This window comes from Lucilia cuprina, chromosome 6 (genome assembly GCF_022045245.1).
Source record: "Lucilia cuprina isolate Lc7/37 chromosome 6, ASM2204524v1, whole genome shotgun sequence".
Taxonomy (NCBI): domain Eukaryota; kingdom Metazoa; phylum Arthropoda; class Insecta; order Diptera; family Calliphoridae; genus Lucilia; species Lucilia cuprina.
Genome location: NC_060954.1, coordinates 35,296,351 through 35,323,850, shown reverse-complemented (window position 1 = coordinate 35,323,850; position 27,500 = coordinate 35,296,351). Strand labels below are relative to the sequence as shown.

Below are 27,500 nucleotides of genomic sequence, written 5' to 3'. Positions count from 1 at the left end.
TTCTATTAAAAGCACAAATTTACATCCCATTAATAAATCTTCTTCCTCGTCATCATCATCATCATCCACAACGACACTTTCCACTAAAACGCTTTCAACAGCAACGGCCACTACTTCGATTTTAACAAACTCACAAAATTATTCGACAATCGAAAAGACATTTACTGGCAAATTGGCCACCACCTATAAATGCTTAAGTTGCGGATGGAAAAGCTGCAACATTGATAGTTTTCGTGATTTACAACTTTCTTTTCCCGATGTCAAGAATGATTGTGCTTCCAATTATTCGGTACAGGATCTCATCGAATATTATTGTTCATCGGAAAAACTCTATGGTGATAATCAATATTTTTGCGAACGTTGCAAAAAGCTATCGGATGCCGAACGTTACATTAATGTAATAAGTGCGCCAAAGAATCTAATATTAACTTTGAAACATTTCAAATATGATCAGAAATATCATATGCGTGCCAAATTGATGCACAAAGTTTTCCATGATGAAAAGGTAGGCGTTCGTAGATTTTTAATATTATTTGAATATTTTATACATTTCATTTAAAAATTACTAGAAACTCCCTTTGTTAAAGTTCAGTTCCTGTTCAGTTCCAGTTCAGTTCTAGTTCAGTTCTAATTCAGTTCTAGTTCAGTTCTAGTTCAGTTCTAGTTCAGTTCTAGTTCAGTTCTAGTTCTAGTTTAGTTCTAGTTCAGTTCTAGTTCAGTTCTAGTTCTAGTTCAGTTCTAGTTCTGTTCTAGTTCAGTTCTAGTTCAATTCCAGTTCAGTTCTAGTTCAGTTCCAGTTCAGTTCTAGTTCAGTTCTAGTTCAGTTCTAGTTCAGTTCTAGTTCAGTTCTAGTTCAGTTCTAGTTCAGTTCTAGTTCAGTTCTAGTTCAGTTCTAGTTCAGTTCTAGTTCAGTTCTAGTTCAGTTCTAGTTCAGTTCTAGTTCAGTTCTAGTTCAGTTCTAGTTCAGTTCTAGTTCAGTTCTAGTTCAGATCTAGTTCAGTTCTAGTTCATTTCTACTTTAATTAATTCTTATTTCTACTTAATTTACTTCTTATTCATCAATCATTAATTAAATCAATTTAAAATTCTTACAAAATGTCTTGTTGAATCATCTTAACTTCAGGTTTCGCTTAAAGTTTGTTCACCGGAAAATCTAGAAGAAATTGCTACTGTTCATTACGATCTATACGCCGGCGTAGTTCATTCTGGATTCAGCATGGATTCAGGACATTATTATACTTATGCAGCTGATGCCAGTAATAAATGGTATAAATTTAATGATAGCATTGTGACACCATCCAAAACCGAGGAACTACACAATCTAACACCACCAAATACACCATACATATTATTCTATCAAATGGGGGCACGATCAAATGAAACGCCGGAAACATCGGCTTCAACTAAAGTTATAAAAGTCGATGTACCTACACCACTCACTCTGGAAGAATTGCCACGTGAGTTACGCGACATGGTAACACATGATAATTATGCTTTCAGTGAAGAACTTAAGATGAGACGTTACAAAAATGCCAGTAGTTTAAATGCGAATGCAATGAAAACAAAAGATCAAAGACGCGATAGTTTCGAAGATGACGACGATGAACAACCACCGCCGGCCAGTGGTTGTGGTGGTAATGCTATGAATATAAATATGAATAGGTTTGTTTATTAAAATTAAGAACTATTTACATTAATTACATACTATATATATTTTATTCGCCTTGTAATCTTGTAATTTTTATTCTTTAATATTTTCACGAACGTCTTTTGTAATTTAAAAAAAATGATATGAAAAATCAAAGTAACAAATCAGAAATTATTTTGAAAAAGTTTTAAAAAAGTCGAAAGCATTAAATTGATACCAGAAAAAGTACTTTAAATGAATGTACTTTAAACAGAAAACGTACACGAATCAATGAATTTGGTAAATGCTAGACAAGAAAGAAACAAAACACTATACATACTACATGCATACATAGATACATACATAGATACTTTTTAACACAAATTTCAAATGCCTTTTGTACAATAATGTGTTTTTTTAGGATTATTATGTTTATTATTTTTAGTACTCTGAAGTCAAGCCTTAGGAAGACTTCTAAAATAAAAACATGAATGATGATTGTAAAAGTGAACAATTTCGTAAGCACTTAATGTTTTGAAGATTTTATTTTATTATACATAATTATATACATATATATACAACTTACATACAAACAAAACAAAAAAAAAAATATTCAAATATCTACAAAATACCAAAACTTTCCAAATTACTTACACCCCTCTTAAAACCCCACCCCAAACCCTTTTTAAACTATTCCTATATGCTATTATTTAATATTTACTGTTTTTTTTTTGTTCAAATCTAGGTTTTTAGTAGTTAGTTTAAAAAAAGAAAATAAAAATAAAACAAAAATATATGAATAAAAAAATAAAAATAAATTTTTGTGTGTAAAACAGGAATTTATTTATAAACAAGCAGAAAGTAATGAAAATGTATTTAAATATTAGAATTCAAAAATATTTTTAAATTATTATTTAAAAAAAAAAAATACATCTACACAGGTATTACAATATAATTGGAATACTTTTATTACTTACAAGATAATAACACATATTATACAAACAAAAAAATTGTAATTATTAATTAATATTCACATAAAATTCAAAAGAAAAAAAACTATTATTACTTTTGCATGCATGCATGTAGTGAGAGTTGTGAATTTTTTACTTTTAACAATATTTAATATATTTCTTTTATTAGCCTTTATATTATTTATCAGGAATCGAGTTGAATTTAAAAACTGTTGAATCATTTCTATTAATTTTTAAATTTGTCGTGAATGATAAAAACATATTTTGTTTTAATTCGGTCTCTTATGATCTGAAGATATTTTCGAACTTAAGTTCGAATATTTGAGTTTTGATGATGACAAATGTTTTGCATTATTTTCCAGTGAATGATTTAAAAAAAATGTTGCATTCAAATATTTCTTCTTTTCCAAATTTATGGCAAGTCAATTCTAAAAAGAATTCATTCGTTGTAAGAACTGGCCACAATTAGACAACTTGGGCGGGTATCTTACTAGACAGTTAAACTAGGCTTTACTTGCTATTAGATTAAACTCTGAACAAATTTAGGCGGACTTTAACCAATGATTGTATTTTTCAGTTTTGGATTTAAGTTCAGTTAACTTTGTTAGTATTGCCAACTTTTCACTCAAAAGTATAAACAATGAACAGCTGTTTTTTGCAAATAATACTTTTTTAAAATGAAAAATTTTGGAAAAATGTTAAATAAACATTTAAAACAATAATAAATTAAACAAACCAAATCAGAAAATTGCAATTTAATTAAAATATTAAGTTTTTCTTCTTCCGAAATCATTGTTTTATTGTTTTTATTAATTGTGCTCTCTCACTTATAACTTAAGTTTAATTGGCCAATAACACTCAGTTAAACTAAGATAATAAGTATCGCTACTGTTTACTGAAAAACACAAAACATATAATAAACTAGGTTTAAACAAAGAATGTAAAACGCGCTCTTAGGGCGGGTTTCTTACTACTCAGTTAAACTTGGCTTAACTAGCTGTTAGATTAAACTCGGAACAAATTTAGGCGGACTTTAACCGATGATTGTGTTTTTCAGTTATGAATCTAGGATCAGTTAACTTTGTTAGTATTGTCAACTTTTCAGTCAAAAACATAAGCAATCAACAGCTGTTTTTTGCAAATATCACTTTTTTCAGTCGTAATTCAGGTCTGAGTTGGGGAACAACTCTCGCTTCATCGCGATTATTTCTTAAACACGTTCAGGCTTGTGTTTGTTGCCTGGCTTTCGACAGTTTTGCATCTCGCTCGCACTGGTGTAGTGTATTACTTCATATAACTGTTCAGTTATATACATTAACCTTATGCTTTCGTAACACCTCAAGTGAGGTTATGTTTTATTGGTGGAGACCATAGAATACTCAAACGTTTATACCTTGGTGGAGACCATAAAAACTCAACTGTTACAATCCTGGTGGAGACCATTAAACCTCAAACTGTTTATACCCTGGTGGAGACCATTAAAATTCTTCAAATTTACTGGTGGAGTACCATTTAAAACTCAAATTTAACTTAAGTGTTTAAAGGTTTCCAGCTTCCTACATGAAGATATATGTAGGACGACTTGGAGGATTTCCTTTTAACCAACGTGAGACAACCTGGCATTTATGAGCTCAGCCAACAATTCGAATAATCCAAAAAAAAAAATATATTACTTTTGTAAAATTTTAGAAAAAATAATATCAAAAATAATATCGATAAAAGTCAGAAAATTACTATATAATTCAATTATTATGTTTTTTTTCTTCCAATCCATTATTTTATTGTTTTTGTTGATTGTGTGATCTCACTTATAACATAGGTTAATTTGATCAATTACATTCAGTTAAACATAGACATAGACGTTGCAGTTTACTGAAAAACATAAAACATATATTAAAGTAGGTTTAAACAAAAAATGTAGATTATCTTTATCTGAAAACCCCGCCCTTAATAAGTATATTTTAATTTAATTTGGCCCTAAATTGTTACTTTTAGAGAGGGTTTTTGAATAGGCAATCAAATGCCAATTAATAATCAGATTAGTTAATCAAAAAATTAATTTAATCTGATCGTTATCCCATTTGAAGTTTTTGAGTACAGGATTAAAATTCGCAGTGTTGCCATACAAAACAACATAAAACGCCACTGTTTGTTATCAAAACAATGCAGGCAATTGTAAATTTAATATAAAAATTAATGAAAACATAAATTTAAAATAAAAAAAAATATATTGTGAAGTCCCCAGATTATATATTAATCAATAAATTAAACATTTTAATGTTTATTTTAATAAAAATATATTAATTTTTTTGCATCAGCTGTTTACACTTTTGCATTTCTTGCTCAAGTTAAAACCACCTCCATTGGGCGCAAACAGGCAAACAGTATAAATACTATTTACTGTTTGCTAGTTTACGCTAGTTTTCAACTTTCGAAGAATAATTTTAATTTAATCCCTAATCTTTCACCTAAAGATTGTCCCTTCATGTTTATTTTTTAATAAAAATTGTATTAATTTTTTTGCATCAGCTGTTTACACTTTTCCATTTCTAGCTCAAGTTTAAACCATCTCCAATGGGCGATTAAGCTAGTAAACAAAATTAACTAATTGAGTCGTTCCCACGACAATCGGTTCTTCGCACCGGAACAACTCGGTGTTTAACGAACAACGACCAAGGATTATCAACCCAGCCACACCGACTTTACACGTGTCGCTGCTATAACAACAACTAATTGAGTACTCGAAAACAACTTTGGAGGATTAATTTTGAACCTAATCCTTCACCTAAAAATTGACCCTTAATGTTTTACATAGGCTATAGTATTTGACGAGTGTGCTCTCGAACCCATAACATCTTGCCATTTCGATCTCATTGTTTTAAATATTAAGATATCCATGCAACGATCTAGAAAAGTTATTCCAAAGGAAGTGATTGATTCCGAGGCTTTTTAAACATCTCTTGATCTTCAAGAATATCTTAAGGTGAAAGACGTTATATACGTTGGAAAATCGGTAGGAGTTTTTTAGGACAGTTTCTAAAATATACACACTAGTACCTGATTCCAATTTGTCCGTCAGAGAACATTGTACAGTTTTTCAAATCTAAGCCATTCTTTTCTGTTCCATTCGGAGTTTAGAATTCGGACATAATTAAAATCTATATTAGTGTAAAACAATATAAATCGTAATGAATTTGAATATATTTTACTTCTTATAAGAAAAAAGTAACTCAATGCCTAAACAAATAAAAGAAATATGTTAAATACTGTTTCAAATATATATTCGACAACATATATTTGTCTATTTGGAAGTACATCATGTAAACTGTATCCGAAAAGACCTTCATGCATGCATGAACTATGTAAGAACACACATATAATTCAACCTACATGAATATATATAAAGAATGCATAATACATAATTAATATAATGATCATTCATTAAAAAAAGAAAAAAATCTATATGTAATTTTAAGAGATCAAAATAAAATCGAAAAATAACACATTTTTCATCTTAATAATGAAAAAAAAAATAATACAAAATATATATTTTTATTTATTGATGTTTTAAAAAACACTTATTTGTTTATCTTAAAATATTAAATATTGTTTTTTAATAAAAAATTTAATATTTAATTTTAAATAATAAAAAGAAAAAATTAGATTTTTAAACAACAATTGGTAAAATAGAAATTGAATGTGGAAATTATTAAAAAAAAAGACTGGTATACAAAAAACCAAAATTGGACCTAAGAGATCTGGTAATGAGTTAAGCAAAAGTAAATAAAAAAACATACAAAACTAAATTTTTAAAAGGCGTTTAATAAAATAAAAAATAAACATTAAATAAACGTTATATGTTTAAAAGTAGTTTTTATTTATTAAATAAGGTTTGTTTATGCATTTTTTTTTAATAATTGCGGACTCAAGAACAACTTAATTTACAACAATTCTAGAGCTATATTATGCTATACCGAATCCTAAATGTCCTTCACTTATAATACGTAGAACATTTATAGAAATTTTATAAAAGCCCGATTCTATTAGTTCAGGAGTTATTAAATTTTAAGTGATTTTTGGAAATGGACTTAATATCCCAGGAAAAAAAGTTTTTATTTTTATCACAACTCCAAATTCGGGTGAAAAACCTATGAATTTTACATACATTACAACTTTAAACTCCATCTAATCTTATTTTGGCAGCGTTTAAAAACCGATATTTGGATGCCAAAAATTAACCCTATTCTTTCATTGACACGTTGTTTTTCGCCAACATTTGATGTACTTCGAATAAGTTATTTGTAGTGTCTTTTCTGCATCTGTTCCTTCACTTTTAACAATGTTTTCATTCGTAAGGAAGTACTTTATAAAAGCGAAAAATATGTAGTCGTATTTTTATATGTGCTTAAGATGTCATTTGTAAAGTATTACATCAATTATTTTTTGCTTGGATGTTTAATTACCAAGCAAAAACATGATAATGACTTGTACTTACTCAACAACTTACTCTTCAATGACTACTACACACCGTGTGCATTACTTAGGAGAAGTGTAGTAATGATTTACAAATAATATGTTGTATAAGTACTTTTATCAATACATCACTGTTTTCGAACTTGGTTTTTAACACAAAAGCATGATTTGTGTAGGAGTTATCAAGAAGAATTCGGACACTTGGATCGTCCTAATTTGGCGATCTATCCACATTGTCGAATATACAATGGGAACGTCTTTTGGCGTTCATAAATTTGTCAGAATGAGTGTGAACTTTCGTATTCACACTAATCAGGACTTGTAGAATCTTCTACAACACGTGTTACCGACTCTATTACCCTTATTAAAATCCTTATAGTCTTCCTGTCCATATAAGAATTCTGGTTGCTTTTGGCTTTAATTTCGACCATAGTGCCTTAGAGAACCTGCAATCCAGCCTACTATGTCATAATTTGTTGGTAGATGTTTTGAATCTTTCGGAGATTAGTCTATACCAATAACAGATCACAAAACTATCTCTGTCTGGATAATTCATTTGCAATCTCGTTTCCCTGAATATCACAATGTCCCGGTACCCAACACAACTTCCAGGTCCCTTCTGCAGTTAGTTAGCAAGCTAGAATAAAGTTTTAAAATGTCTGACTATAAGAAAATTTGTATAAGCGATATATATTAATTTTTGAGCCTATTCTAATAATTTTTAACTATATACACTGAGTCAATTAAGTAATTTGCCTATGTAAAATTTTATAAATTTAAAAAAACCTTTATCTGAATAATTATTTACAGCAAAATAAAACTGTTTCTTGTATTTTTTAAAGAATATTTTAATTTTCTACCATAAAATGTAAATGTAGGGTTTTTTGTTATTTTTTCAATATTGCTGCATTATTTTATAAAATTTAGTATTTTTATTACTCCTATATATTAAAATAACATTTTTAGATATTTTAGTAGTGGAACGACATTTCTTGGACATTTCTTAACTGATTTATTGTAGAATTGTAGAATATTGATTCTTATTCAATAAATCTAACACTAAGTACCATCCTAGCCACTCTAAGTATGGGGACATCATCATATACCACTATAGAACTATTATATGCAAAAATCTTGATTTTCAACCTCATATTTTAAATGTTTTATTTTATGAATAAGATACAGTAGGCGTATTTGGATCTGGATAGTTATTCTTAATTTGGGTTCTAAATATATATAAGTGTATGTATTAGGTGAAAAATATTGCTTTTGTTGACTTTACGGTATGATAACCACCTTTATTTTAAAATATCTAAATTGGGTATTCTTCCTGTACTACACGACAGTTCACTTTACATTGGTTCCAAGCAACCTAAGGTCTATATAGAGGTCTAAATTTAAACATAGTGTTCCTCCTAGTTCGTATATAGAATTTGAAAAAAATAAATCAGGAGTCCAATAGTTTTCCATGGATACAAGTCGCCTTCTTTTGGCAGTTAAAGATTTTGAAAGAGCACTCAGTGCGTTTTTTCTAATAATTCATTGGATCATTTCATCTATTATCTATTTTATATTTTTTAATGTTATTGATTAAACATTTCATAATTATATTTTATTGATTTACACTTGTTCTAAACTAATTTTTTATATCGAAATTGCCTCATTATTATCCTTAAAACATTTTAAGGAAAATAACATCACATTTTCACCCAATGAGGATATGATTTTTGCAAATCGCAATTGAAAAATACTTAACACTCTTCCTTTTAACAATAAAATAATAAATTCCAAAAATAATTAGAAAATAATTTGAAAACCCCAATGAAATTAACCGGAATTCTCAATATGCAAAATACTTTATTGACATGCATATTATGATGAAAAATAATAAAATGCAACAACAAATGCACCAAAATTTGTATTTTAATATTTTTCTAATTTTTCCCATTTTACACAATATCTATTTTTAATTGGAAAACTTATATTTACTTTTTAAATGTTCGAATTTTATTTATGAAAAAAAAAACAAAATTCTCTTAAAAAAGGTAAGCAAAAAACTTAGTTCACTGTATGTTATTCCCTGGACTAAAGAAAATTAAGTTCAAATCCGATAATGTAAAATTATAAAAAGTGGAAATTATCTTTTTTAATTTCGACTTCAAACTTTTTTAAATTCGACTCTTGTTATTTGAAAATTTTTAAAAGTTGTATTTTTCTTTCAAATTGAAGTGTAGAAATTCCGACAACTATATAAGTATATTTATTTAAGAAAGTACTTTTTTCCAAGAAAGTACCATTTTCAATGGATTTCAATTATCCATGCCTGCTAACGAAACCAAAAACATATGTTACAAACAAAAAAAAAAAAACAAAACGTCACGCGAAAGAAAACGAAAAAAAAAACAAATTCCATCAACACAACCACCAACAAACTCTAGATTGTTATGGAATGAAGGCAGAATTAATTAAACGTTAATAAACATTTTAAATCGGAGGCAAATATACACAAAAATCATTTGATAATTTTAAACAGTTTCAACAAAATAGCTGAAAGCAGCAGAAGCGGACAGAAGTAAATTAAAAAAATTATAGTTAAATAAATATTTTGTGAATAAAAAAAGCAAACGACGCCCCAACCCGCCCCTTAAAAAAGGGGTATATAAAAAAAGTGTGCTTTCGCAGAAAAAAAGTGAGAAGAGAGAACAAATGTCATTATTTTGTTAAAAAGAGAATTTAACAAATTGTGAATTCTATCAGAAAAGTCAAGCCAGACAATCACCATTTACTATTGTTAAGTTTTACTCTACTGAAGTGGTGTAAGAACAAATTGATTATTATTTATAGTTGTTAAAGTGTTAATCACAGTAACTAATAGTATATTTAATGTAATTGTAGTGAAAATATGTTTTTTATAAAAAAGGCAAAAATCTAGCATTATATTAAACAGCTGTTGTTAATATTCAAAAAATCACGTAGGATGTAGGAATTTTAATGTGTTCCCTATTAATAAACTGTTCCCAGATATTGGTTATCCTAACACCGGGACAAGTAATATATATACCCAAAACATTATACTAATAAAATCATAAAAGAAACATCATTCTATTCTAGAATATAAAATACGCAAAAAAATAATAATAATAAAATACAAATTCTATTCTATATGTATGTAGGTACAATAAAGAAACAAAAACTCAATAGAACCAAAAACGTTTAATAAGAAGGTCGTTTATATACCTCATCGCTCATAGAATCAAACGGTCGGTTAGAGTGTAAAGACGTCGTTGTCATCGTCCGTCTGCAACAATTTGCCTTGTTTTTTTTATAATTTTATTATAATATAGTTTTTCATTTGTAGGCTGGAGAAAAAAATATTAGAATAAAAAAAGCTTTATATTAAAAAAAAAATAAAATTAAATTAAAAAAAGTTTTTATTACATCTCACTAAAAATCAGCAGCCCCGGACATCAAGCAACCTTTTTAAGGTTGAATCATTGTTTTCAATTTTAAACGTCCATATAAAACACAAAAAGCCTCAAGATGCGGTTATTTCCAGTGCGTTACTCCAAAATACCAAAAATGCTCGACATTTACTCACAGTTCAATCCATCACCGCTCTCTATAAAACAATTTATGGATTTTGGTGAGTATTTATTATGGTTTTATTAAAATTTTCCTATTTATTTATTACGTTTTTAGTTTTTTTTTTTATTTATATAAACTAAGTATTTTATATTTGTTGTATATTATTAAATTTGTTAAAGTTGTTTATTTTGTTTTAGTAAATTGATAATATAAAGGTCTTATATAAAAACACATACCCTACTATAAGTATTTTATTTAAATAATTTAAATAACCTTATATACAAAAATTATTTGGAGTAATTACATATTTATTGTGTTATTAAACTGTTAATTAGTTTTCTTTAAAATATCTGACTCTTTATTTGTCGGGATGACAAATTTGAGAAAATGAGAAATTTATTGTTTGACTAGCTGCCAGTCTTTCAGTTATAGGTACCATCTATATGTGTATTTATTGCATCTACTTAATAAATGCTTTTATACAAAATGTAAAACAACATATGAAATTAATGTTGAATTAATTAAATTATATTTTTTGAATAATATGAACATTTTTTTAAATGTCTGTCTGTTTTTCCATTAATTTTAAATCAAAAATAAAAATATGTTCTCGTACCTATAAGAGCCAATTTTTAGGTGTACGATTAGGTATTGTGTACATTAAAAAGTTTTTATTTTTTTTGTTAGTTTACGTTTTCAATGTAAATGTTTAAACTTGTGGGAATTCATTTATTTTTATAACAACTCTCTATCTTTGGATATTCAAACTCTACGAAACAATGAACCTTATGTTTTCTAAGTAAAATTGCATCTTTTTATGGTGCAAAACTCTTTAAAAACTAAATCTAAAAATATCAAATTTATAGACAGCCATTAGTCCCTAGGTATATGTAGAAATTGTTTTTCTGCTTGGCCCTTAAATATATTGCTTATTACAAAAACGGTTAATAATTGGTCGTTGCTCACAAATTAATGGTCACATAGAAAAAAAAACTCTTTTATATGAATAATTCTCTACTCAGGACCAGTTTTAAAACATTAAGATAAAATATTTTAGGATTTTTTCAAAAAGTCAAAAAATAACAATTGCTCTCACACAAGGTCTATTTCCGAGATTAAGTTTATATCTTATTATAAAAATAATCTATAGATTCTTTATATAAATGCAAATTTGAATATGAAGTTAAAATCAGTTTAATTCTGTACAGATTTTAGTGCCTTATAATATACATATAGAATCATCTTGGTCCTCTAAATACCTTGTTGTCACTTATATTTGCATTTGGGGCCGATTCTGTAGGTTGGCGGATTTTACATTAGAACTTTAATGCTTTTTTATGGCAATAATTGCTTTCAAAGTTTTTGGACTTCTATCTACCATTCCCCCGGGTCTAATTGCAATCAAGGGGAACAGAGGTGTTACCAACACCTCTAGACGACCGGAACTATAAATTGGTGTTTACAGTCTACTGCCTGGCTTAGTCCTTGCAAAGATTGGAAGGAGGTCTAACCAGAGAACCATATAATCTGGTACTACGGGTGGCCAGTTGTCCGCAGGACTATTTCCTGGCTGGTTAGTTGGTTGAGGTTCCTGCGGTTTAAAGACTAATGTAAATTAAAGTCAATATTTCGGGATAAGGAGTGACTGTGGGACTAAGCGTTGGAAATGAGTTGGTATTAATTGTATATGGTATGGGATTAATGTGGGGTATGGAGGGCCTCAGCCACCCGACTACCTATAATGAATGTGTCGTATATTTTTCTCTTATGAATGTGTCGGATAAATGAGATGTGTGCTGGGTTGTCCGAAGCTAAATGAAAGGTATCATATACAGATGATATCATTGAGTTTTCTTGCCCAGATATATTAAGAGTACAAAGAGAACAAAGTCTCGGCTTATTTAATGGATTTGTACTTCGGTCTACAGGTCTAGTTGCAGTTGCCAATTCAACAGAGGACATCACATCTGCGTAGTTGTAAACGGAAGTGATGTTTTTCATCTCGCAAGTTAAGCAACGGGACTGCAATGGTCAGAGATTAGATAGCTAATGTACTTGAGCAAAGTGCTTGTACATGGACCGATATATCCATGCAACGTGCGTGTAAGATACACAAAGGGGCAGTGGTGAGTTGTTTACTTTTTACTCACCCAGTGGTTGAAAGCTTTATTTTACAAACGACATCTTAATCGCATCTAAAAATGTGATTACATATTTTTTGCTTTTATAAACCAAAATTTTCCTAACAAATGAAAACCTAACTAAAAATGAGGACAGAGAAATACATCAAATGTTGGTTAAAAACCAATTAAATTTACATAAGTATGTCATTGACATACAAATGTAAGATTTATACTGCTTCTTAAAATAAGAAAAGAAATAGTTAAATGTTGTCAAAAAAATGAACAAAATATCTAAAATGGCAAATGTAAAAATACAAAATCAAATTATGTTTTTCTAAAAATAAATTATTTATTTAAAAATATTATTATTTACAAAATGTACTGTTAAAATTGTTAATATTTATTTAATCAGTTTTCTTTTTTTAGTATTGTTTTTGTTTGTTTTTAATATTTTCATTATGTAATAAGAAATTGTTTTTTTTTTAATATATAAAAGCGGAATTGTTGTATATTATAACAAAATTGCTCAATGTATTAAATTCCAGAATTAATTGACAGTTTTTCCCATAATAATATTATATTTTCTATTAAATTTTATTTTGGTGTTAATTTTCCTATTTTAATGATAAAAATTGCAATAAATTTACTTTTTCTTATTATTTTGCTAAATATTCATTACAAAATTTTAATATTTTTTATTATTATTATCAATATTTCAATATTTCCTAATGAGAAATGGTCTAACTGATAATTTATATGTTTTGTAATAAATATACACTGAGGGTTGTAGTATTTTGTTTGCTATTTCATTAAACAAATACTAGTATCATTGTAACAATTATTATTTACGACTTCTTATAGTACTCAGCAACAAATTGTTAGTTAATTTTTTCCAGTTTTATTTTTGTTTTTTAATTGTTATTGGTTATGATCTAATAATTTGTTAAGCTCTATAATCATTTTATTTGTTTAAGTATCACATTGAAATGTTTATATTATTCTTTTTTTTTTTTGCCATTGCAGTCAATATCCTCCTAATCAGTGTTTTTTTTCTGTTATTTTGTTTCGGTATAAACTAAAGATCAACAACTTATCAGTTGTTATTTTAAGACCTTTATTTTATCACCTGCTTTACTAGACCTAAATAAATAAATGTAAAAGTATTGTTTTGTTATAAGTTAAAAAAATTATAACACGTTTTACAAAATAATAATGACTGCAAAACAATTACTGTAGTGCTATTTTTTGTTAATAAGTTAACAATTGACAACAGGTTTAAAAATTTGTAAAGAAAATTATCAATGCCTTTAAAATCTGGTACAGTTTATTACATTTAAAAAATAATTAAATGTAAAATTGTACATAGCGTTTTAGTTTCATAACAATATTATAAATAATTTATTGAATAAAATTTAATTAATTCATTTTATTTAATATGCACAGAATAATTATCAGGGAAACCAAAATATGAAAATGCATGTTTTTTGTGGTGCGTCGTATGGACTCATGGATAAGATATTTACACGTTTCAGACCAATTTGAGAATTTTGGCATCGATTTGTTAGAGCATATTTTTGCATATTTTACCCATAAGAGCATAATTTGGCATGATTTGACTTATTAGCATATTTAAGGCATATTTTCGAGTTTTTATAGCATATTTTACTCTTTTAGTGCATATTTTGATGTTTTCGCTTTTTTCGTTTTTATACATTTTTAATTTTCTTTTCAAAATTTTATTTAAATAAAATAAAATTCTATTTTTTATTTTTTTTTTTTTTAATTTTTTAGCCTATTTTACAATTTTGAAAAAAATTTCATTATGTTATAGTTTTTTATTCAATAAAGCATTATATTTTAAATCGGATATAAAACCGATTACTTTTGATTTCATGCGACCAATCCATTTTTATAGTTTAAAAAACTAATTATTGGAATTTATGACAACACCGATTAAAATGTCAGTTTAAAAGCTATGAATACAATTGGAAGAAATGTGTCAAACTTTGTCGTTTGAAATATGTTTTTTGGGGACCAAGTGGTTTCATGTTATTTATTGGTTATCTGAACATAAAACGGAATTCTATTATACTAGTTATTCAAACTATGAGATGAAACATTTATAAAAAAATGTTGTAGGATATAGAATATGACATTAAACATTTATTATTTCATTACAATTTCAGTCTTTTTGAGCTTTTCAATATTAAAAAATAATAAAAAATTTTATTTTTGGAGCATATATTTTAAATTTTAAGAGCATATTTTGAGTTTTTTACGGCATATTTAAAGCGCTTAAAACACTTTTTTTAGAGCATGTTTTCGGTTTCCCTGATAATTATAATGTTCTACATTATTTTTAAAGATGTTGCTATTTTGTTTTCTTAAGTGACATTAGTAAATTGTTCAGAACTATTATATTTATATTATTTTAAGCAGTATAAACTGATAAACTAATCATTTATATTATTCATATCTTGTTTATCTAATAATAACATCATCAAATGAGTAACCCTTTTTATACAAGTTTGCCACTTAACAATTGCATGCTACAATTTGCTTAAAAAAAACAAAGAAATATTTTAAAAAAGGATATTTATCCTGTATGTTAGACATTTGCTAAGATTATTGTGATATACTATATAAATCGCTATTGTTTTATTATATTCTTTTGTTGTAACAAAGCACACAGTTAGCTGAGTAAATATGTAAATAATATTTTAAATACAATTTTAAATGAATATGTATGTGGTAGGATACAGTAGGGCAAAAGTAGACAGCAAAATCTACATTATTTAAAAGGAAAATGTAAGAAGTTGTACCAAATTAATTTTATTAACTTTGGGTTAGTAAGCAATAATATTTTCGAACAAAAATTCTAAAAAATTCTAGACTGACAATTTTGTCAGAACACTAATATCCATATACAATGGCTTGATCAGGAAAAGACTGCATGAGCATGCACAGTTAGTGACTTAGGCTACCTTAGGGCGGGTTTCTTACTCCTCAGTTAAACTAGGCTTAACTTGCTGTTAGATTAAACTCGGAACAAATTTAGGCGAACTTTAACCGATGACTGTGTTTTTCAGTTTTAGATTTAAGCACAGTTAACTTTGTTAGTACTGCCAACTTTTCACTCAAAAACATAAACAATGAACAGCTGTTTTTTGCAAACAATACTTTTGTAAAATGGAAAATTTTGGAAAAATGTTAAATAAACATTTAAAACAATATTAAATAAAACAAAACAAATCAGAAAATTGCAATTTACTTAAAATATTAAGTTTTTGTTCTTCTGAAATCATTGTTTTATTGTTTTTGTTAATTATGTTTTCTCACTTATAACTTGAGTTTAATTGGCCAATTACACTCAGTTAAACTAAGATAATAAGTAACTTTACTGATAACTGAAAAACACGAAATATCTATTAAACCCGGTTTAACCAAAGAATGAAGATTATCTCTATCAGTAAAACACGCCCTTAGTATAAAAGGGTTGTATACCAAAAAGGTATACATCCACTTAAGAAGAAACAAGACAAATAAATATATAGAAGTTTGAAAAGCCGGAGGGATAAGTTTGAAATAACTGAATTCCTACCTATAAAATGGCAAAAATTATTTGGTCAACATACAACCTATTACGATCAACAGCCTTGTTAAACTCACTTACGATTTTACTGATTTTTTTTTAGACCAACCACTACTAAATTATATGGCTGAGCTCACAATTGAACAATGACTGTTATTTTTTCGCCATTATCCATTCTACATGTGACATCTGTGGTTCATCTCATTTTTCTGGAATATTGATGTAATTTACTAAAAATACTCGATATTTAAAAAACAATTTTTAATGATTTATGATAGATCCAAATTTAAAAGTCGGTCCTTAAAGACCGGACTCTTCACTAGAACTAGGACTCTTCCAAAAAAATCTCTATGTTGCAGTCAACTTTTAACTTAAAAGAAATGCACACCTCAATGCGTGCAATATAGAAATGTATTAAATATAAAGATTTGGAAAATTTATTATCGATGAAAAAATCTGTTTAATTTTGTTAAATTCAATAAAATTTCAATTTCTCAAAAATATACTTTAACTTTGGATCGTATGAACATTTTGTGATCTTGTATTTTCTACTGAACAAATGAAGTTATCACCAAATACCTACTACACGAAACATAAATAAAATAGTTTTTAAAGATCCATAATTTGCTAAGAGGCCCATTACATCTACGTATGTACATGAATATAAGAAACATTGATCAAAAAGTTACTACCCTTAAGTAAAAAGTCTCATACAAATTTCTTAATATTAATGGCGCGAAATTAAAATCCAGAACAAATAATTTTTGTTCCACCCTTTATACTGTAGACGTAATATTCTAGATTTTGAATGAATGTATGAGTGAATCTGTGTTGTCATTTTCAATAACAAACGTCTTTATACAACAAAGTTGTTTGTTTGAATATATAATTGTATATATGGATCTGAGTGTATATACATATATGTATGTGTGTATGTATGAAGCTTGTTTGCTTTCTGTTTATTTTTGTTTTTTTTTTTATTATTTTCTCTCTTTGTTATTATTAAAGCGGAAGCTTTATTTAACTGTTTATACAATCATCATCATGCATACATTCGTAAACAGAATATAAACGTTGTTTATTTTCTTTTTTAAACTAATAATGAATTGAATTTTGAGTAGGACAAACGTCAGAAGAGAGTGTTAGAGAGTATGTAAGACAAATCTCATTTATTTTCTGACATTTCACTTGTTTATATTGACAATATTACTAAATGTAATTTTATATATTATGAATGTATGAATGTACAATAATTTATAACACTTTATAAACATTTTCTTTGATCACGTATCAGTCAGTCAAACTGCAGATGTAATTTGTATATTTGTTACAATTTGCAAAAGGTCCTATCTAACAAATTGTGCAATCGAAATTATATTATAAAATTATTAAAACGTATTTATTGTTAAAGTCCTATTGAAATTATTCTTAAAATTTATTTAATTTCGGCATTTTCTTTATTATTTTATTAAAATGTCTGTTAAGACCTTTTACCTTTAATATTATGCTACAATCTTTACTCATGCACCATGTGGCATTGTTTCAACTAGAATATGTTTAGTAGAGTCAAGGACGTTTCAAAGACAAATACATGTTTCCGCACTCATCAGGAAATTTCCACTGTATTTACAACACTCTCTTCTAACAGCAATGTTTTCGTTCGTTCAAAATTAAAAAGGACGAAACAACCCTCTGACTTAGGTTTTTTTTTTTATTAGCCAGGAGTATTGTATTTATCTATTTGTGGTACAATGTCGAAAGAAGGACTAAGTTTATGTTTATGCTTAAAGTCAGACGAATTGTATTTCACAGAAAAAAAAAACTCGTAAAAGTGGAAATTTAACTTGCAAAGTTCTTCCCTAAAAAGGTGTTAATAAATTTTAAATATTTATGGAGTCTGTCAATTTGTTTGGTAATGGTTGCGAGAAAAAAAAATATTATTTGTTATTTTACTTACATTTCAGTGGCACACAAGTAAATGGCTTTGTACATAGAAAGGGTGAAAGAGTTCTAAGCATCGAAAGTAATTTGCTTATTTTATCAACAAGATCAATATTGAATTTGCGTTAGTAGAGCTTGCTAGTTTCTTAATCGGTTTTAGTTATTACTATTGTACACTTATTCTCATTTCATTCATTTGCTAACGATAATTAACCGAATGTCGGGCGGGCCAACATCTTGAATATCTTTGCAACAGTACTAGAAGTCAATTCAATGTGTCATTAAAGTAATTTTTCATTGGCATCTTATGCTTGAAGTGACTAGGGTTGTCGCCTAACCGAAAAATGAAGCAATTTCCGGATTGTTATCTTTACTCAGCACGGCAATGTCCTTTGAAAACCTTGTTATTGGATGTTGATGTCGTCGATTCACTAAGTATAGACGCTCGATGTGGATCATACTGCGCATTATATTGTTTATTTAGGGTACACAATTGTATTCGTGTGACTGCTGCGTCAGGTTTTGAAGAAGTGTCAGCCTAACTTTCCATGAATATAGTGGATAATTAGCCTTCCCTGCCAAACACTATGACTAGTCCACAACTAATACAAATATATAGTAATAAACATACTCTATTTTATATTGTAATGTCCTAGTTGAGGACCATAAAATCCTTCCACGCAGACTTATCCAAAAACAATTCACTTCCTAAATTTATGAGAGTACATGATCTGCAACATGAACCTAATGTTGATTTCGAAAAAATGAACTGATCCAACGGATCGTGCACTCCCAAATTAAATTGTTGAATACACGATGACCGGACCTGATTTCTTTTGAAAACACTCCTAACTCTAAAAAGGTGAAATCGTCTAAATTGGTTAATACACGTTCCGGAGCGTTTGAGTTGTTGATTTCAATGTCGAAGTTCTTAGATGAAGTCACTCGTTGATTAATTCATAACACAGTATACCCAAGAACTTTTCGCACAAATTTTTATCTCAATAAAGATACAATTTGAAAATAAATTATTCAACCTTAAATAGATTAATATTTGTATGATACTGACTAATGTCGAAATGAAAAAATGTATAAGATTTAAAATAAGTTATGATTTAAAATGTTCGTTATCTTGAGAAAACCCCGTTGAAAAAGGGTGTACTTGTTCTTAACCGTTAAAAAAATTCGCCATTAAGTGTCGCTAATGATATCTAATGACATTAATCTAACTGTTGAGAACCTTGTTAAGAGTTAGAAAGTATTCCATTCGCATTTCTTTTGCGATCAATAGTCTTCGACATGAGGACCTGATTTCTTTTGAAATTAGTGCTTTACATCTTTAATTTTAGCGCAAGAAAAGTCCGCTAAGTAGCGTTTGAGTTTTTGTAACAGTTGTAACAGTTCCACAGTGATCGATAGTCCTTTCCCGGGAAAAAAACTTTCGTTTGATACCGCTGTCGCTGAGTTGACAATCTTTTGCCTAGTATAACTCGGATCGTTCCGGAGCTTAGATCCAATTTTCGCGTTTGAGTTGTTGATTAAGTTACTCGTTGATTAATTGGTAAGACAATAGACGCAGGAACTTTTTGCACAAATGTCTCTGGGAGTGAAAAAGTATGTCTCTGAATCCCTTATCAAATTCTTGGGTTTTCCGTATTATTTTTTATTGTTTCTGTTCTTCAAGAAGTTTTTGCTTTATAAAGTATCTGAAAGACATGTTGTAATAAATAGACCAAAGGTTTTTGGGAAATCAATTGTGTAAAATGTTAAGCAAAAAGCTTGTCTAATGATTTATTTATCCAACAGTCTGGCTAATACATACAAGTAACATTTATTGAGAGAAAAGTCTTTATGATTTTCTTTTATCTATACATTGTCCATTTGGCCTACTTACTACAATCTATAAACAACCAATACAACAAATCCACTTCAATAAATTGAATTCCATTCATTTCTATAAAAATCATTTTCTTTCATTTCTTTAATATCCTTAACGCACACAATCTTATGTTTTATTTATATTATATAAAATACATAAATATATTTTATATATTTACCGGCCGGTTAATGAATATTTTGTCATCATTAATTTATAAACATTTTTCTATGTATTATTTTTAACAAGTACATACAAAGTTTTAGTCATAAAATACATAAATATATTAAAAGAAGATGTTCTCTATTAACTACGTCAGCCAATGATTTTTGTATTTTTTTGCGTTCCATATTAATTTTTTTTTGTTTTTTTATTTTTTGAACTTAGCGCGTGTTATTTAATATTAAAAAAAGTCTTAACGAGAGTTGTGTGATAAGTCTTTAATAAATGATGTTTAAGTTTTATATTTACTAAAACTTTAAAACTTATAAATGCTGCATTAAATTTCAATTCTCATTTCTTTAATTTATTTCAAAAGATTAAACTCTTAAGCATAATAATCATCTTGATAACACAAACAACCCTCGTATTTTTTCTTTTTTGTTAATATTAGATACAAATTATTTCATAATTTTCTTTCACCATATATAAATAAGTCTATAAATAAATATGGAATAAAATTTGAGGTAAATTTTCCACTTCTTATATAGAATATATTGGCGAAAGCCTGCCGTTGAGGTTACACCCCCTTATATGAAATACTTCCCAATATATTTTTAAATAATTAAATTTCGGAAGACACACATATTTAAAGATCCAGTTTATGGTACGAGTACAATGTCCAAGGTCCAGTTTTCATTGTTTTTAGAATATATTCTTTTGCATGCGTCAAAGTACTTTGTTTTTGTTTTTTGGCAATTTACGTACTATGGAATGTATATTTTATTCATTGAAATTCATATTTGTCTCCATCATGTGATGTAGATATATTTTTGTGTCATGATATTTTCTGCAATATTTGGAAAATTGTAATTGAGATTAATTTGTATTTGATTGTGAAATTACTTTTTAAGGAAATGTATTGTGTATTTGACATTCTTAAAAGTTTATAATAATTCTAACTTAAAAAAGGTTTAATTCAATTAAGGTGAATTGTCCTTTGTTAAATTTACAAGCTCTCCGAGCTCTCTGTCGAGCAAATATTCTGATGGACCTCTCCTCAACCCAAAGATGTCAAACTTTAGATTGGCATTGTTTAGTTCAGTGTCCTAAAGACCAACTAAATTTGACATGTCACAAAGAACAGTTCTGTCACCCATAATATAAAGAATATACATATGTATCTGGATTATAGAATATAAAACTCTGCAAAAAAAATTGCTAGACAACATCTCGAACTCTACTTAACAAATTCACACGTTAGATTGTCATTATTGATTAAGGGTTAAAAAGTGTTGTTGTTTGTGTAACAGCTTAAACTATACAATTTTCAATTCGGTGGTTCTATATTTAGGTCCAAGGCACTTCGGCTAGTAGGGTTAGTCCTTAAACATATTGGGCTTAGTAAAGTAAGGTGGGCTGGATAGTTGTATATGCGGTGAGTATCATTGTAATCCTGTCCATATGCTGGGCATATATTGGGGACGTCACAGTCTATGCGGGCCCAATTGGAATTGAGCATGTTGATCCAGAGTAACTCTTGTTTTCCGCGGCAGGTTTTTTTCCTGCAATAGCCCACCTCCAAGAACGATATTAGTGCGGTAACCATGAAACCGCGGTATTGATAGCGTCTTTATGAATATCATTCAAAGCTGCTGTAGTCGAACTACGATCCAAGGGATCCTTTGCATATCTTTGTATGTTCTCTTTATATATAAGAAGGACATGCCTATGGGTTAAAGTTGGGATGACTCCACCGATGACATCCCAGAAGAAACTGTTTAGTCTGCATGATATTATGTTTCTTGCCTGTATGTGCTGCTGATTTCCACTTTTGCATCCAATAATTGTTTGATTATCGATCGATCATCGATCTCTATAACATTACAGAGCCATGATCACCGGCTTTTATAATGGTCTTGAATGAAAGATATGCACCCCTATCGCTAATCATCATTTCACGTGAAATATGTTTCCTTTTCACATTGTACAGCTGTTCCATACAAAATCAACTATTGTGAATGAATTGTTCGCGACAAGTTCACAATAGCAATTTTACCTTCGAATGAAAATTTCAAGAGAACAAAATTTGAATTTCTATTGGCGATAGGGGTGATGGTTTTAGCAGTACATATATATAAGACTTCTTGTGGAGTGCTGTTATAGACCTATGTTTAAGCTACCATTGAAAGCATCCTAGTAGGACAGATTTTGCCTTTTATAAAACAGGTTCTTAAAGCCTTCGTGATAGGAACACAATTGATAACTTATACATAGAAGACTTATGTATTTCTGAAACAGTACAAAGTTATGCACCGACTTAGAGAGTAAAGAACTGTCGTATTTCTTTTCTTGTACCATTTTAAATTGAGATAAGGTACGTGTAGCATCCTTGACGATATCGTAATGCCTTCGTATCCCAGCATTCTCAACAAATTCCATGACCAATGTTATTTACTCATAATTGTTATATATTATAACAATTTCGGTAATGCAAAATTCGCCAAATTCTTAATACTAGGTCGGACATTATGAGTAATAAAAGATTTGCAAATGTGAAACAAACACTCTTTTTTCAATAACACAAAAAGTTAGTTTTACTTCTTATATTAAACATGTAAATATTCATTAAGACTTTCAAGTTTCCTTAAGTTCATTTAGAGGTTATGTGTTTTTTAATATTTTTGTTTTGTTTTTATCGTTTGTATTTGGATTGTTTGTTTTGATTTCTTTTAACACACACGCACTTTTATCAAAACTTTTATATAAAATGTAAACATTAAAACTCTCTTTCATTTCCTTAACTCTCTTTACATTTGAGTACATTGGCCGTTTACAAGGTCAATAAAATATGTTTATATTTCTTAGTCATATTATTGTTTTATTATTGATTTTTGTTTTGTTGCATTATTTTTTTTTTTTTTTTTATAAATACAATATTAATTTTATCATATATTTAGTGAAAATAACATAAATGTGTTATAAAAAAAATGTTGTAAAAATTCCTAGTAAAAATGGAATAAAAACAAAACAATGGTAATTTTAATCAACAACTTGATAATATTTATGAGTGTTAATGTTGATTGATAATTAAATTAACAAAAAAAAAATAAAAACAAAATAACAAATGATTAGATATTAAATATTATTATATTGATCTAATGTTTGTCGGAAAATACTTGACAATCCAGAGAAATCTAGACACATTAATATAATTAAAACGAAGAGAACGGTCATTTCATGTTGTTAATAAATAAATTCATTGAAATATATTTAATGATTAAGTAATAACGATAAGTATGGAGTAAATGTACTTAATTTGATTAAATGTAATTTTATTTTTATTAAATTAAATCATGAAATGAAAATGTATAATAAAAACTAAAGTTAAGGTTAGGTTTAGATGTTGTTCTGAATTTTGGTAATTTTTTTATAAAAAACAATAATTTTTCTATTTATCTAAGAATTTCTGGGGAATTTGACAATACTTAACCTTTTTAGCAAAAACTTAAGGATCTGTAAATAATTATTCATTCATTTCATTTTTTTTAATTAAATTGCATGTTATTGTACTTGAACAAAACAAGTACAATAATTTATTTTATTCTTAAATAAAGTCTTGAATAAATTGAGGACGTAGTCAACCAGTCAATTAATTAATTATTAATTAAACCTTACAATGACCATATAATAATCATGTATACATGCTAGAAATACAAAGGAATAATAAACCGTTTAATCAAATAATAAACAGTCATGAAATATAAAAAGTGTAACAATTGTATATATTTTTTGTGCACCCTACAGAAGAATGACATCATATTTGAAGGGATCGATTAAAGTTATCGATAAGACCATATATATCTAAGTACTAAGAATCTAGTACAGTATATAGACAAAAGTATAGTCAGAATCTGGTTTATAGTCTTGTCAATACTAAACAGTAGATAAATAGAGTGGTTCTTATAAACTAGACTATAATAAATTTCATATCTTATGCTATGGTATATGGCTTAATCTGGACTATATTTTAGAGTCCAGTTATTTGTTTAGGATACATATATGTAGTCTGAACTATTATCTCATATACAGTTCGTCTAAAGTCTAGTTTATAGTCTAGTCTGCAGTGTAGTGTTTAATCTAGTCTACAGTCTGGTCTGTAGGCTTTAGTCTACTCTATAGTTTGGACTATACATTAATCGGACTATAGACGGAACTAAAGACTGGTTTATAGCCTGAACTTTTTTATAGTTTAATCAATAGTTTTGGCTAAAGTCAGAACTATAGTCTACAGACTTGGTTATTGTCTAATCTATGTTATGGACAAATATGAAGTCTATAGTATAAACTACAATCTAGTCAATAATCTCGATTATTGCCTAGTAAATTGAATATAACCTAGTCTATGGTATGAAAAAATGTCTAGTATAAAGTCTAAAATCTAGGACTATAGCCTCTATTATAGTCTTGTTAATATTTTGACTTAGTCCGGCCTATAGTTTACAAAATGAGTTATAGTCTAGTCTATGTTATAGACTAAAATCAAGTCGGAAGTTTGAGCTATAGTCTAGTCTTTAATCTTGATTATTGTCTAGTATATTGTCTCAAATATTATCTAGTCTATGATATGGTCAAATATCTAGTATATAGTCTAAGCTATATTAGATTTATAGCTTGAACATAGTCTGGTGTGAACTGAAGCAAGTCTTGATTATGATCTTGTAAATAGTTTAATTTCTTGTTCTAGTCCTGTCTATAGGCTATAATAGCCTGGTCTATAGTATTAAATAAACATTTAGTCTATGGCCTGGACAATAGTTTGAGCTAAAATATAGTTTACATTCTAGACAATATTTAAGTGAATAGTCCAGAGAGTATAGTACTGATTATAGCTGGGACTATATTCGAGTCTATGATCTGGATAATACTCCAGTTCAGATGTTAGGTATTAAATTACTCTTTTTAGTTTGTTTAAAGTTATTAACAAAACTTTTAACTATATCTTTCCTGGTGTATTATTTAGTTTAATTTAAATTTCTTAGCAAAAACACCAGAAAGAATTAAAACCTAATGACCTCTAAAAATTGATTGATGATTTATATACATATGTATGTATGTATGTATGTATGTATGTATGTATGTATGTATGTATGTATGTATGTATGTATGTATGTATGTATGTATGTATGTATGTATGTATGTATGTATGTGCATAAAATTAAGTTTTCATAATTGCTAATAAATAAAATAAACATTTGATGCAAATAAAAAGAACTTTATTTACGTTTTGCTATTGTATTTAAATATTTTAAATAGCAAGTGTCTGGAACTTTGACAAAAAAGGAATACAAAAACAAACTAAATTTAAATATGTTTATAAAAAAACAACAACGAAAACCAAAACAAGACCAAAGTACAAATCTAAACTTGTTTTTTTACTGAAAGTTTTGCCATCTTTAAAAATTAGTAAATAAAAACAATACATATTAAAGACCTACATATAAAAGTAAAAAAACCTCCAAATAAAAACCTCATAAATACTTTTTTTATCAATATATGTATGTACGTATATTTTTAAGCATGTATGTATGTATATAATAGATATGTAGATACGTGTGTTTTATTTATTTATTCTGTATACCTTATGTATTAAAAGACCAAAAATAAATAGAGCAAAAAAAATAACAACAACCACAGACACATACTTTGACAATACTTAACCTACACTTGTTTTTGTTTTGATTATTATTATTTTTTTATTTTTAATATTTCAAAAGGCCTGTCCATTCTATAATATTTGTTATTGTTTTTCTTATTTTCCTCACGCACACACCCCCTTATCTCTCTCATTTTATGGAATCTCCTATTCTAGAAATGTTAAGACGTTTTTTTTTTATACTTAGCTGTATGTATATAAAATCGTTTGAGTGCAAATTGTTTCTGACTTGATTTTCTTTTGTTATAATTAATGTTTAACAGCAGAAGAAAAAAAAATATATTTAAAACCAGATATTTCTGGTTTTATTTTGTTTGCTTTTTTTATTTTCTAGTTTTTTTTTTTGGCTAAACAATTTTGCCAAGTCATTGATGTTGATGGATGAATGTTTGTGCAGAGTATATAACACTCTTTATAAATTGTTCCCACATACAGTGGGGTTTATTTATAATGGACAAATTAGACTCTTATCAAATATTTATCTTTAGATGATTTTTGGGAGCCATAAACGATTATGGTTGGGTTTAATTAAATGCTGGAAGGCACATAAAAGGGGAAGTAATAATAGTTATGATTTGAAAGGGGAAACAAATGTGTAATCCGGTTTATAACATATTCCACAATTTGGCCTATTGTCTCCTGTTTAGTCTAGTCTATAGTCTGCACTAGTGTGATATATTGTTTGAAATTTAACGATGTCTATAGTCTGCACTTTTGTCTAGTACATATTGAATATAAACTCAAGTCTTGCCTAAACTGTGAACTATAGTTCGGACTACAGTCAAGTCTATAGTCTGAACTATAGTCTAATCTATAGTCTCGACTATGGTCTAGCCCATAGTTTGAACTATAGTCTAGTCTATATTCTGGACTATAGTCTAGTATATAGTTTGTTCTAATAGTCTAGTTAATAGTCTGGACTTTTGTCTGGAATATAGAATGGACTATTGTCTGGACAATTTTCTGGACTATACTCTGGACAATAGTGTGGACTATAGAATGGACTATAGTCTGAAATTTATAGAATGGACTATAGTCTGGACTATAGAATGGACTATAGTCTGGACTATAGAATGGATTACAGTCTGGACTATAGACTGAACTATAATATGGACTATAGCCTGGACTATAGTTTGGACTATAGTGTGGATTTTAGTCTGGACTATAGTCTGAACTACAGTTAAGTCTATAGTTTGGACTGTAGCAAATCAATAGTCTGAAATATTTGTAGAACAAAATACTTTGTTTATAATTTAACTTGTGTTTTTATAAAATATGATTGTAAGCTTTGAATAATTTGTATAACGAAAAGAAAATTTTATTATTCTGAAAATAAAAACTTAAACAAGAAACATCAATTACAATAGGTTATGGGCCATTGTTGTTTCGTTAAGGAATTTATTTAAGAGGATCAATAAAGGGTTACATTCAAGATTA

The 27,500-nt window shown here is 28.0% G+C and overlaps 1 protein-coding gene and 1 long non-coding RNA gene across 4 annotated transcripts in view; both read left to right on the top strand.

The window, feature by feature from the left end:
* LOC111688772 (ubiquitin carboxyl-terminal hydrolase 35) overlaps positions 1-2,369 on the top strand; it is a 4,882-nt gene extending 2,513 nt beyond the window's left edge. Inside the window, exons 4-5 of the mRNA XM_023451285.2 lie at positions 1-505; positions 1,124-2,369. The exon at positions 1-505 is cut by the window's left edge and continues 423 nt beyond it. Of these exons, the coding sequence (XP_023307053.2) occupies positions 1-505; positions 1,124-1,675 (1,057 nt within the window). The 3' untranslated portion in view covers positions 1,676-2,369. The remainder of the gene's footprint in view (positions 506-1,123) is intronic.
* A 6,947-nt stretch (positions 2,370-9,316) lies between these two features.
* On the top strand, positions 9,317-10,716 carry LOC124420693. 3 transcript variants are annotated; one of them, XR_006941305.1, is made up of 3 exons: positions 9,437-9,887; positions 10,245-10,331; positions 10,430-10,716. It is a non-coding gene; the product is annotated as an uncharacterized LOC124420693 (long non-coding RNA). The 3 variants fall into 3 exon arrangements; XR_006941303.1 differs by lacking the exon at positions 10,245-10,331 and having other exon boundaries at positions 9,317-9,887; XR_006941304.1 differs by having other exon boundaries at positions 9,317-9,887; positions 10,245-10,716.
* The last annotated feature ends 16,784 nt before the right edge of the window (positions 10,717-27,500 follow it).